Source organism: Ixodes scapularis, unplaced genomic scaffold (assembly GCF_016920785.2).
Source record: "Ixodes scapularis isolate PalLabHiFi unplaced genomic scaffold, ASM1692078v2 PGA_scaffold12__126_contigs__length_90152505, whole genome shotgun sequence".
Lineage (NCBI taxonomy): Eukaryota > Metazoa > Arthropoda > Arachnida > Ixodida > Ixodidae > Ixodes > Ixodes scapularis.
The window spans coordinates 32,220,164-32,232,369 of NW_024609838.1; the positions used below are offsets into that span (position 1 = coordinate 32,220,164).

Genomic DNA, 12,206 nt, shown 5'->3' on the forward strand with positions numbered 1-12,206 from the left:
CCGCAAAGTCGCTCCTGCACCTCTCTCCAGAAGAGCACGTGACAATCACCCCGTATTCCATTGGCTCCGACGGCTCGCAGCCTCCACGGCAGTCCATCGTTAGCCGAAACCGGGTGTATGGTCGCTAATACACGAGCAAACAAAGTTAAAAACAAACAAACAAAATCACGGACTATAAAAAAAACATCGGACACGACGCAAGAGAAAAAAAAGGCGGAATTACAGCTATACGTACGATACCGCTTCTTTTATTCACCGTTTTCTGGGAACCATCAGAAGTTGCTGGGCGCGCGGTGGGTTCTTGGCGGTCGGAAAAAAAACGTTAAGAGTTTTTTTGTTTGTTTTTCTTTTTGGCCCGAGCGGCTGTGAGAATGGCGTAGCGGATGCGTCGCACATTACGGGCGTTCCGAACGCTGCTTTAGGGTAAGCGCCGGACGACGTCTGGCCACGCTCGACGGATTTCGCCGGTTACGATGATCGTCGACCGCAGCGATTTACTCTTCTTTTTCTTCTTATATATTCTTTCAATTGCGACGGCGGCGTCCTTTTATGCTGGCCGATTATTACTTGAAACTTACGTTTCTTGGTCACTTTTTTTAACTATCTTATTGTCTCTTCTTTTTTTTTAAAGTTGAATTTGGCTTTAACTGGAAGCGTCCATCAAGAATCGTCTTTCGGGTGTCTGATGATGCTCCCAGCTTAGAAGGTAAAGTGGCGGGTCGGGGCGCTGTGAAAGCAAGACCTTGTCTTTCATCATTTCCACCTCAGTTATTAACGCGTAATTTTAATTATTCCTGGCTAGACGCGTTCACAATCAAGGCAGTTGCGTTCCCTCGCTCATCACACACACACACAGACACAAAGAAAAAAATATACATATATAGTTTTTTTGGGGACCATAGTCCGCGTGCACTCTGCTAATACGTCATACTGTCTGGGGCATGCTTTCCCTTGTCTGACTGCCCGGTCACATTCAAACGCTGTCTGCAGACACGACGGAAGCAGACGGATGTTTAAAGCAAACATATGGTACTTCGAACAAACGTGACGCGTTGTCCGGAGCGCAAGTTCGTCTGCTTCATTTGCAGGGGTTGGGCGGTGACGATATATCGGTATTTAAATGCAAAAGCTTGCACATATGCATTTAACCGCATTATAATCACACCCTGGGATTTTATAAATGACAGGTTACGTTCATGACGATTTCAGTGTGATACAAGCGAATTCGTTGTGCGCGGCAATAAATAGTGAGCTTTATCTCTTTTTGTTTTCCAGGTTTAGTTCGTACGAAAATTTGATGCGCTCATTTGGAAGCAGGTTCCAACTCTGCACCCGGTGCGGCACTGGGTGCGAACAATCTATACTCTCAAAAATAGGGAGTGTAGTACTTACACTCCTTCTCCCGATATATGACATCCCCAAAACTACAATTCGACGTTCAGTCCACTGACGTCGACCCGACAATACCAACCTCCACGAGCGGCTTGATAGTCGATTGCGCCGGTGTCGTGTAATAGAAATTACTAAAATGGCTGATGCAGGCATGATCGACTGGAGAAAAGCACTCAAACTTTTGTTGGCTCTGCTGTAAAACACCAGTCTCTTTTCTTTTTCTTTTAGTCTTTGATACGTACATTAACTATTTGGTAAGTTAAATTAAACATTTATCAAGCCTCTCGTAAAAATAGGTATTGTTAGCTCAACGTCAGTGCACTGAACGTCGAATTGTAGTTTTGTGGTGTTATATCCCCCTATTTGGGAGAGCGTAAGGACAATTTCGTTTAAGTCAAAGTTTGGCCTTGCAGACCGGAAAGTACGGTAGTCACTGTCAACGTAAGAAACGCAGGGCGAGCTTATCGTCTTCACATTTCTTGCCTCGCGATTGGCTCCGCGACGTTTTTTTATCGGCGAATGCTGCACTGTCATTGGCTGCGGAACCATAATGAGATGTTAGAAACTCGCCACGTACTGCGTTTCTAAAGGGGTATTCACACGTGGCAGAAATTCATCCTTTCGCTCCCCTGGAAGCTCATCATGTGGTAACGACGTCACGCTTCTGCGCACCGCCTGCTCGGGCTGCACAAACTGACCCCACCTTGACGTGGGGTCTCTTTGTAATCGGCGATATTTTGTTCCCACATCTGCGAACTCTACTGATTTTGCTTAGCGAGATACCGGCGATAACGTCGGGATCGCCTAACTTGTTGTGGCTTACGATGTTGCGCGTGTCGTCCGAGGCACCCGAAGGAGTCTTCGATATTCATCCATGTCGCCCTCGAGCCGCTCCTCGTACAACTTGTTTTTGATTCAACGTCCTTTGTGATGCATCCACCCATTCGCGAAGCATCTTTCTTTTAGGAGAAAGCAGTTTGTGGTCGTCTGCATTTAACAGCTCTGCTTTCGTAATCGCGTATCGCCGTTCCATGTACGCCTCCATTTTTCCTACACTCGTGAGCGCGTACACCGAGCCCTATTGTGAAGAATCTGAACACTAGATACGTCTGATAACACTGACATGATCCCTCTCGGCTGGCCACCGTTAGTGTGAATGCTTGAGTTGTGTAGGAAGTTTGACTGAGTACGCCGATCACGAACGGCACGCGCCATCTCTCCCCGAAAAGCTCGTGTGAATAACCCTTACTGGGTTAAAACATTTCACCGAACACTGTTTCATTGAATACCTTTTCATCAAAGGCCGTTTCATCGAACGCCGTTTCATCAAACGCCGTTTTATCGAACGCCATTTTATCGAAGCCGTTTCATTGAACTCCGCCTTGCTGTGCAGTTCAGTCTTTTTTATCTATGAAATAGCTTTCTTTTTTAACACAAGAAGGATAGCAGTGGTAGATTATCATTATAATTTATAAACTTTATTTTCGTACAGCGTGGGTAACTAAATAATAGAACATTATTTTCTTCGCCGCTTACATTTCTAGTTTTATTTATTTATTTTTTCATGATAACTGATGTTTTGTGTTGTTTGTCAATATGGCCAACAAAAACAAAACCCCACCTTGACATTTTGTTTTAAGCCTGTGATCATCACGTGCGTGCAGCGATGGCACGCTCTTTGAAGGATGCAGCCTCGTAATTGAAGATACGCATTTTATTGAACAATCTCCATGTCGCATGAAACAGAAAAAAAGACGTGTTTCCCCTCCCTGCTCATTTGTCGCATTCAGCAAAATCGTGAACCTGACGGTTTTTAACCTACGTTCATAGAAAGGAAGCTCCTAAGATAAAATCAAGGAAAACGCAAAACATATAAATACAAAATGGCAAAGGCACAGCGAGGAACTTTTTTCGGGAAGTATCTCTCATGGGTGAGCAAAGATGGAAATGAAGAGGCGGAGAACATTAGCTTCTCTGAAATCAGCAGCTCGCATATCCAATCAAGTGTCCTCTTGTTCTGATACCGTAACCAAAATTTTGGTGAAAAAGTGACCAGGGTAGTAGTTCTATTTCTGGATATTTGACAGCAGCGCAAAAACGACACGACTCAGAAGCGAAAGTAAAGCATCTAAAAAGTACGCTCTAAAAGAAAGGGGTATCACCTTACACGCTTTTGTCCCATATAATACACCCCAAAACTTCATTTCGGCGTACAGCCCCCACAATCGAACAGACGGCCCAAGGTTTTACGAGACGCTTGGAAACGGTGCGACATAACTTTTTAAATAGCTAAAGTACGTATCAAAGACCACATAAAAAACACCGCGAGTTTTTGCAGTAGGGCCAAGAAAACCCCGATCATTTTATTTGTAGTCAGTAACACGTACATTAGCTATTTTAATCGGTTGTACCACACGGCTATCAAGCCCCTCGTAACATTTTGGGCCGTCTGTTCGATTACAGGGCGCTGCACGTCGAATTAAAGTTTTGTGTGTATTATATGGGACAAAGCGTGTAAGAATACACCCTTTTTTCTGAGAGTGTACTGCAATGCTCCAAAATTGGGTGAAACGGCTTTCAATGAAACGGCGTTCGATGAAACTTTCACTTATTGGACGAAGCGGCATCTGATGAAGCGGCATTCGATGAAGCGAAATTCGATGAAACGGCGTTCGATGAAATGTCCGGTACTCGAAGGGAGCGTATAGCACAGCTTCTCCAAGATGGTACTAATACAGAGCCGTTGATGATGCTGAAGCCAGCAGCGTGGACGGCGATGACAACAATGGCAGGAAGCTAGACGGGGTGACCGCGGCGCTACGTCTAAATCCCTGAACATGAATGCTCTGGGGATGGTAGCCGTCCACTTCGACTGCGCCACTTCCTGCAGCCCGCTGCTTTCGCCGAAGTGAGCGGTCGCACCACGAGACCGACCACGACTCCCTGGCTAACTCGCCTCAACTGTCCTCGAACTTCCGAAACTCGGGCACCGGTTTTCGCGGCGATTAGAAGAACCCGTCGTCCTCCCCTTCTATATTATATCGTCACATAGTCGCCATCATTCAGACGTGGCACAGGGGGCCTCCGTGCGGGCTGTTCGTTGCCATTCTGCGTTTGAGCGGCTCTCCTAAGCCGATAAAAATTATTACTATCATTGATAATAATAATATCTTAAACGTTAAACGTTTGCAGACGGCACAAAGCTCGAATGTTTGTTAACGTCGAATGCCCAGGCCTTGGTAGTGCTTCCTTTCACTCAGCCTTTGCTAAGACGGGGTTTCTAGCACGCCGGTCCTGATCAACAGTAAGCAGTATGAAAGAATGTGACACAAAATTCCATTGTGGCGAAAGGGCCGAAGCCGCGAAAGCCCTGTCGTTAGCACCGTCACGAAGAGACGGCGTCCCACGAACACTTAAGAAAAACACCAAGGACAGAACGAAAAGCGTGGTAAAATTAAACAAACAAAGATATCACGGAAGAAACCACGTAATTTGAAGTATGAAAGGAATGACCAGACCAAAGAACCTGAACCCCTTTTACCTCCTATTCGGTAAAGCGATCTCGAAAGCAATAATGAGAATGACGTTCCGCCTGCTCGGTCTCGAAAAAAAATTCAAAGGGAGGAGTGGGGAGTTAGGAATTTTATTGATTCTAGTCATTGACTAGCCACTATGTTTCGTCCAAAATTATTGGACGCGCAGTTCCTCTCAAAACAATCCGGCGTGCATTTATTTTAAATCTTTCCGGGTTTTCGAAGAGAAAACATTTAGATTTCGAACAACCGCTTCCTTGAAAAAGTAAAGTGTGTTGTGATTAGACGCAAAGACTATAATTCACACAAACAATTAAGCTCCTTTTTACACGGGCAGCAAGCCAAAAGCAAGGTTGATTGTGATGATTTTTGGACCTGAACCTAGCGCCACCACGCGGCGGAAACAAGCTCGAGTCTTTTTTCTTTTCTATCTTTTTTTCCGACGAATGGAACGGTTAGAAAAGAGCTCTGCTAGTCAAGAATCTCGGAGGCCATGGTGAGACCAAGCCCCTGAAGAGGACGGGGCGTTCGTTCCCTGCTTCAACAACAGTAAACGGTGTCGGAACGATCTTAAAATTCGCTAATGGCAACGGCTAGAGCCTCTAAATGTCGGCCCTCCGTTCCCCGGTCTGCTAGTGGGCCCCGCCATCTTGGTGCTTAGTGAAGAGTACATGCAACTCTCGATCGTCAGAATTCAAAAATCTTACTTCCTCAGCTCTAGATGTGGTCTTAGGAAGCTCAGGTAATATCGTCTTGCTCTGTAGTGAATTTTCTTAACGTTTCTGGAGGGCGAAGAAGCGTTTTCTGCGATTTTAGATAAAGCTTAAGATAAATTGCCACAATGATTTTAACCCCCAGATGGCTGTAGTGTCGCTACTTTAAAGCGACGCTTATTTAGTAGCCATAGCAACGACCGGGCACGGTGCATTGCTTATGCACGGATTGCACGAGCACATGCAGCAGGTTCAAGTTCTGAGAACTAATTCTCACAACTGACAAAACACACATCGTTTTTTTTAATTTTTATTATTATTATTATTTTTTACGCGTATTTTGAGGTTGTTCATTCAATGGGATTCTTCCATATCTTCTCATTACATCAGCGTGTTTTCCGTGGATCGACACTCTTTTCATACGAGTATTAGCCATAACTAGGCTGTAGATTTTCCGGCGTTGACTTGTACGGAAAATTGGCAAATGGATTTTGGAGCTCATTATTTTTTTTTCTTTCAAATACTCCCGTATTACAGTGATTTGTTTCGAATGTACACAAGAAACGGTGATTATGAATAAAGGCTCCAATGAAAAAAATTTTCAGCCTTTCCACTTTGGTGAAGAAGGAAGACCAGCGAAGCTGTACTATGGTGGGAATGAAGTAATGGCCGGCCGCCAGTCGGCAAGCCAGAGTGGAAAGGCTCGAAAGGTTGCCGCCGTCGCTCATAGATGGCAGTAGCTATCCAGAGTTCTGCGTCATCAGGTCATTTGAGGACGGACACGATCCTGGGGAAACTAGCCATGAACAGCTCCGTTGTAAAAGTAAAATTGGGGTTGCACTGCTTATACATCATACAAAAGACAGTCCGCATACAGATTCAAACACGAGTCACCGCGAGATCCGTGCGAATACCGCATGGTAATGAGTTCAAGGAGAAACTTGGCACGCGGCATTCGAACCAGGGATATTGCTGTCACTCATCTTGAAGATTGTCTTTTGAAAGATGTATGACCAGCGTGACCCCGGCTTAAAGGGCAACTCCGCTTCATTTTTGATATTTAGAAAACTATGTAGCCCTCTTCAGTATCATATAGGAAGACCCCATGTCAAATATTACGATCTAATTCCGTCTATATATTTAATAAACTGGCCAGCAAACCTTCAAGCGAGCCAAGTCGCCGAAATCTGCCAACTCTAGCGTGCGGCGCGAGGCGCAATCATCAGCGCAGTCAATGCCACGGAGTCGGAGCAGCCGACATTGAGCCACTACGTCAGAGGCATGACTACGTCATTCTCACGTTTTGTTTGTTTTTACTTCTCAGAGCGAAAAGGAACGATGACGTCATCAGTTTCTCCTCCCGGTGTTGTCTGACCTGGCGTTCACGTGATCACCGTAACGCGGATGCGCTAGTTTGCGCTGCCCTGCGCGCTTATCGGTCAGTTTCTCTGCTCCCCTTCTCCTCTTTCGTCTTCTCCCCTTCCCCCCCTCCCCCGGGCCATCACCGTCCACGCCATGCGAAGCGACCTGCCCGGGCGTCGCGTGTCCTGTTTCTCGCTCCCTCCCGAACGTCACAAGACCACGTGGTTCGACGTGACGTGGCCATGACTCTGACGACCCGAGACCAATATTGCCTGACGCAACCGAAGTTTCGGTTTCGGTATCAGCTGATGTTTAAATTAGGATTACACAAATAATATTCCACATTTCGCGAATCCGAAGACGTAGAGTTGTTTAGTAGTGCTTTGTGAATTTGAATCACATGTAAGCCTAAATTTTTCGGAATTGAGCGGAGTTGCCCTTTAAGAGTCGAAGTCTAAGAGCAAAGGTTTTCCACAAAAACAATCCTAGCTGGATGAAAAATATCCGATTTGGTAACTTTGACACGGACAGATGTTTATCAATGTTTTTCGGCTAAAACCGGAAAATCTTCGGCCTAGCCATAACTTTAGCGACTGAGCACCAAAATTCGTTCTAGTACTCCTCTCTGCAAAAGTTAGCTTTTTCCCGAAGGGAGCAGAAGTTCATTTAGCTTTTCAAAGAAAATTGCTCATAAAAATGATAAGTCACTGAGAGTTTAAGAAACGCAGGGGTGACCTATTCTGCCCACACTTTTAGCTTTGCGACTCGTCCTTTGTCATCCTTATTGTCTAGTGCTAGGAGCTATAATTGTCTCCACCACGCGTTGCCTCTCTTACTATCTCTGACTATAGATGTGTCTGGGCTCTCCTTACCTCCTGCAGGGTTCCACAACGCGTGCCCAGGGACACCGCAAATTGCAGCGTGTTTTGTCCGTTTCCAACGACGAAGCACTGGGCCGGGTTTCCCTTGGCGTACACCCGACCGTGAAACGGAGTGTCGAAGTTCATGGCCAACAGCATGTCTTGCTGGTTGCACTGCACGCTCACTGAAAAGTGCCAGGCGCAAAGATGGGAACTTCCTGGCAAGATGCTGCATGAGGCATTGGAAGCTAGAGGGAGGGCTACCAAATTTTCTGGCATTCTCAGAACTTGGACCTTCTCTCGCAAAGACAACATATGGCCTTTTCCGCAAAGAGGAACGGCCGAAGTTTCAACGCACAATCAATATAATACAACGTTTCGATCTGAATGAGCATCGTACCGGCGTGCGGTCGCATATTACTACAGCGTGACGCTCGTTAAAAACCTCAGGCTGCAGTGCTACTGCTGTGGCAAAATTTCTCAACTACAGCGGAGACACCAAGCTCCTATTGACGCTTACTAACTTCCGGCTGGCTAAATATACACAGGACACAATTATTACAACGGAAACAATGCTACCACAGACCTTGTTCGCAGGTGCCCTTCTCGCTGTACACGGAGTACCTCCGGTAGATCATGGCAGCTGTGCCCAGGGGCGTGATTTGCGTGTCCTCGCTGCTCAGGGCGCAGTCCCGGTGCACCGTCTCGAAGTTGACGGCCCTGCAGTTGAACTGCCGCTCCAGGTCGCACTGCCGCTGGCACTCGGCGAGGCTGTACGCGTGGCCTAGTCGGTCGATGATCGGCAGGAAGCGATCCACATTCTCCTTGTATTGGCACGTTGAGGGCTCTGCAGAAAGGTTGTCCGCCGTCTGGCTACGCATGGCCAGATGAACACGGCGACTCCCATAGATCAAGAATATCGCAAAATATTGAGGTTTTGACGTCGCTAAGTAATGAGGAGAGGAAACGGTGGGATACGAGCATTTCCGTCCCGTAAGTGGAATTCAGTGGTCCCATCTTACAAGTTGCACTTAGTGGCCCCATCTCACAATTTGTAGTAATCGCATCCCACAAGTTACGTTCAGTGATCCCATCTCACAAGTTGAATTTGGTGGCCCGATCTCACAACATGCGTGTAGTGACCCTGCCCCTCAAATTGCGTGTAGTGGTCCCATTCCACAAAGTTGCGTTTGATGGTTCCACCTCACAAATTGAACATAGTGGTTCCATCTTACAAGTTGTGTGTAGTGGTGCCACTCCACAGGTCGCATGGTGGTCCCATTCCACAAGTGGCAATCAGTGGTGTCATCTTACTTGTTGCGTTTAGTAGTCATATCCCACAAGTTGCGTTCAGTGGTCCCATCTCACAAGCTGCATGCATGCAGCTCCCGCTACCAAAGGCTAACCCGACGCGGAACTGCGGCTCACCGGGGGCGCACATGTTCTCGAGGTAGTCAATGTCCTCGCTGGTCTTGCCGAAGAGGGAAGCCCTGGTGCGCCTGTTCTCGCTGAAAAGGCGGCAGAGCAGCCGCGACTGCTGGTAGGTGGCCGAGCGGCACACGAAGCCACGCTCCCGCAAGCAGAGATCCTGGCACTGAGCCCGCCTCTGGGTGCCCGGGATCTCACGGTCCGCGTCGCCCCTCATGGCGTGGTTCATCAGGCGCTCGAATGACCACATCTTGCCGCAGGTACGCTCTGCGCACAGTCAAGAAACCAAGTGTAGTGCTATATATACATTGTCCGGTGAGTGTTTAGGTACCCCCCACAAAAATACAACGTGCGGTCGTAACTTACATCTGATAAACAACATAAAGAATCTCCTGGAAGCCTAGAGCCGGGATCACACTACTACACACACTACAAAAGACAGTCTGCATACACTGTCTGAGGCGGGTTTCTTCCTTGTATACGACAGTTCCGTCACATTGGTCACACAAAAACTGTCTGCTTACGTGTTCGAAGCACACATGTGCATCAAGCAGACATGACTTCTAACCTGCTTGAGGTGTGTCCGCAGAAAAATCTAATTATGTCTGTAACAAACATGTTTATTTTTTCTCATAACGGACGAGCAATTCGACTGCGTCTTAAATGCGTCATGAAAAGATATTGAATTGAAATGTTCATAATTTTGCAAACGCGTACAACTTCTGTAGTCAAGCCCAAGAATACTCGCACGAACCGCCACTGATTCAGAAGCTTCTTTGTCGCGTTGAAAGCGCGAGGATGAAAAGGGACCGTATCTTTCAGCCTTGCAATGCCTTCGCAAAGCTTGATGACGTAATTGGGGGATTGAAACCACCCGCCTGACGCCAGTCGAACGCGGTTACTGGATTGGACAAAGGAACTGCGGGAGCACTCCACTTCGGCTGGTAACAATCAATGCCTCGGCGGACATTCGCGTAGTTGCTCGTGTCCAAGCACTGCAGCTGTGATGAGAAGAGCCGAACTCTAACAATGCCTGGAGCCCAGCGCGCGCTTTCTACTTTGCCGACCCCAGCGCGTGGCTATGATTAACTTTGGCGACATAGGATATATACTTCGTTTCAGCTTCGGTCCAGACGCAGCCGATGCTACAAGCGCGAGCATGTGGTCCGGAACAGTGCTTGCACTGCACGAGCGCGCGTGCTTGGCAGGGATGCTGAAAGCCCGGAGCTCGCGCTTGTAGCTTTGGCTGCGTCTGGACCGAAGCTGAAACGAAGTATAGGCACTGGGCCACGCGGATGCTTGTTCTGGCTCCGAGTTGAGGGGATGAACGATGCTCATATTTCTGGAATTTCTTTGGCGACTGCCGTTGCCTAGAAAGAAAAACTAAGGCAAGGTTAATCGCTTTGTAACGCTACGGAGTGACTCAAAGTAGCATTCAGCGAAAGTAGAAAAATCGTTTCATGGCTCCTTTGAGGCATCTAGACCATATAAACTTTCCCGCAAAGCGCTTAGGAGAACCAATAGAAAATTTATCAACAAGTCCGCGTTTCCCCAAACCCGGTGTGGGCATTTCGAGTACGCAGTAGCGACAGCAGCGCCACCTCAGTGGCGTGACGTCGGATGTTTGAGTTGGTCTATAAGGAGGGAGCTCGGAATATGGCGAGGCTGAAAATTTGTTTGCAACTTTTGACCTAGACATTGTCTTCGATGTGACACTGAGCAAGGCGTTGAATGATCAACGGTTTCACATTGAAAACTGTTTTCTTAGGCCTTTACACACTTCGGTCGTCTCATTGAAACACATGCGCGAAAGCGGTACATGTGTCGTTCTCCTCTCCTTATTGTGTGCATGCACGGGTCGTGGGATCAGTGGCTCACTGAGTGGGCCGCAGTCTTCGCAATGCCTCGTAGAGGTATAGATGTCTAAACCGCAGGGCGACGTGCTGAGTCTGACCACGGTTGACGTGCCAAAGGGACGCCGAAACAGAGAGAGGGAGAAAACTTTTAGAGAGGGACAGAGAAGCAATGAACATTTGGCGCTTAAGTTGCTTCGTAATTTAAGCGGGAAAGTGTAACCTTCATAGAAGGCAAGCAACGATATCGCATCTCGGGGTAGCCTGCAGCAAAAACACCTGAAAAAACACAGGTCCGTTTTCGTTTTATTATTATATAATACACTCACCTGATAATCAGTAGCAACCAAATACATCCGGACTTATCTCTCTGGGCCGGCTTGCTATAGAAACAGCGTCTCAGCAGAGACTGGGTGAAAGAAAACAAATGCAAATGCCAACGCACGAGCTGAGCGGGACTCAAACCACGTCTCAAGACGCTCGCGTGCCTAAGCCTTTTGCAGTGTTTTCTTTCACCCAGTCTCGAGACGCTGTTCTATACTAGCCGCTGCTAGAAGCGCGAGCTCCGGGCTTTCAGCGTCCCTGCCAAGCACGCGCGCTCGTACAGTGCAAGCACTGTTCAGGGCCACAATCTCACGCTTGTAGCATCTGTAGCGTCTGGACCGAAGCTGAAACGAAGTATAGCAAGCCGGTCCTGGTTTATTGACAGGCACTTGGAAAAATAGAAGATCGTGATTCATTTGACTATTTGCTTCGCCCTGGTTTCGCGATCGGTTGCCGTCGTTTGACACTGTGATACAGAGTAACCCGCAGTCAAAGACGACGTTCACTTCATCACCGATATTTATTGAGCTTCGAATTCAAGTTAAACGTAAGGTAACCAGCCTGTTACATGAGCGTGTCGAGGAAGCAATGCTAAGACACAAGAACCAACAAAATCATAAACGAATGACATAAATAACCGTCATCGCTTTTTATTTATTCTGCATTTTAACGAGCACGCTATTCGTCTTTTGCTGCTAACCATGCCACGTGCCCCTGCGAGAGGACCCCGAATGCAGGTAG

At 47.3% G+C, this 12,206-nt stretch overlaps 1 protein-coding gene across 1 annotated transcript in view; it reads right to left on the reverse strand.

Annotated features, from left to right (window-relative positions):
* Positions 1-12,206, reverse strand: part of LOC8043364 — a 72,981-nt gene that overhangs the window by 18,244 nt on the left and 42,531 nt on the right. The window contains exons 13-15 of the mRNA XM_042289174.1: positions 9,289-9,555; positions 8,447-8,707; positions 7,873-8,045 (exon numbers count right to left, since the gene is read on the reverse strand). Of these exons, the coding sequence (XP_042145108.1) occupies positions 7,873-8,045; positions 8,447-8,707; positions 9,289-9,555 (701 nt within the window). The remainder of the gene's footprint in view (positions 1-7,872; positions 8,046-8,446; positions 8,708-9,288; positions 9,556-12,206) is intronic.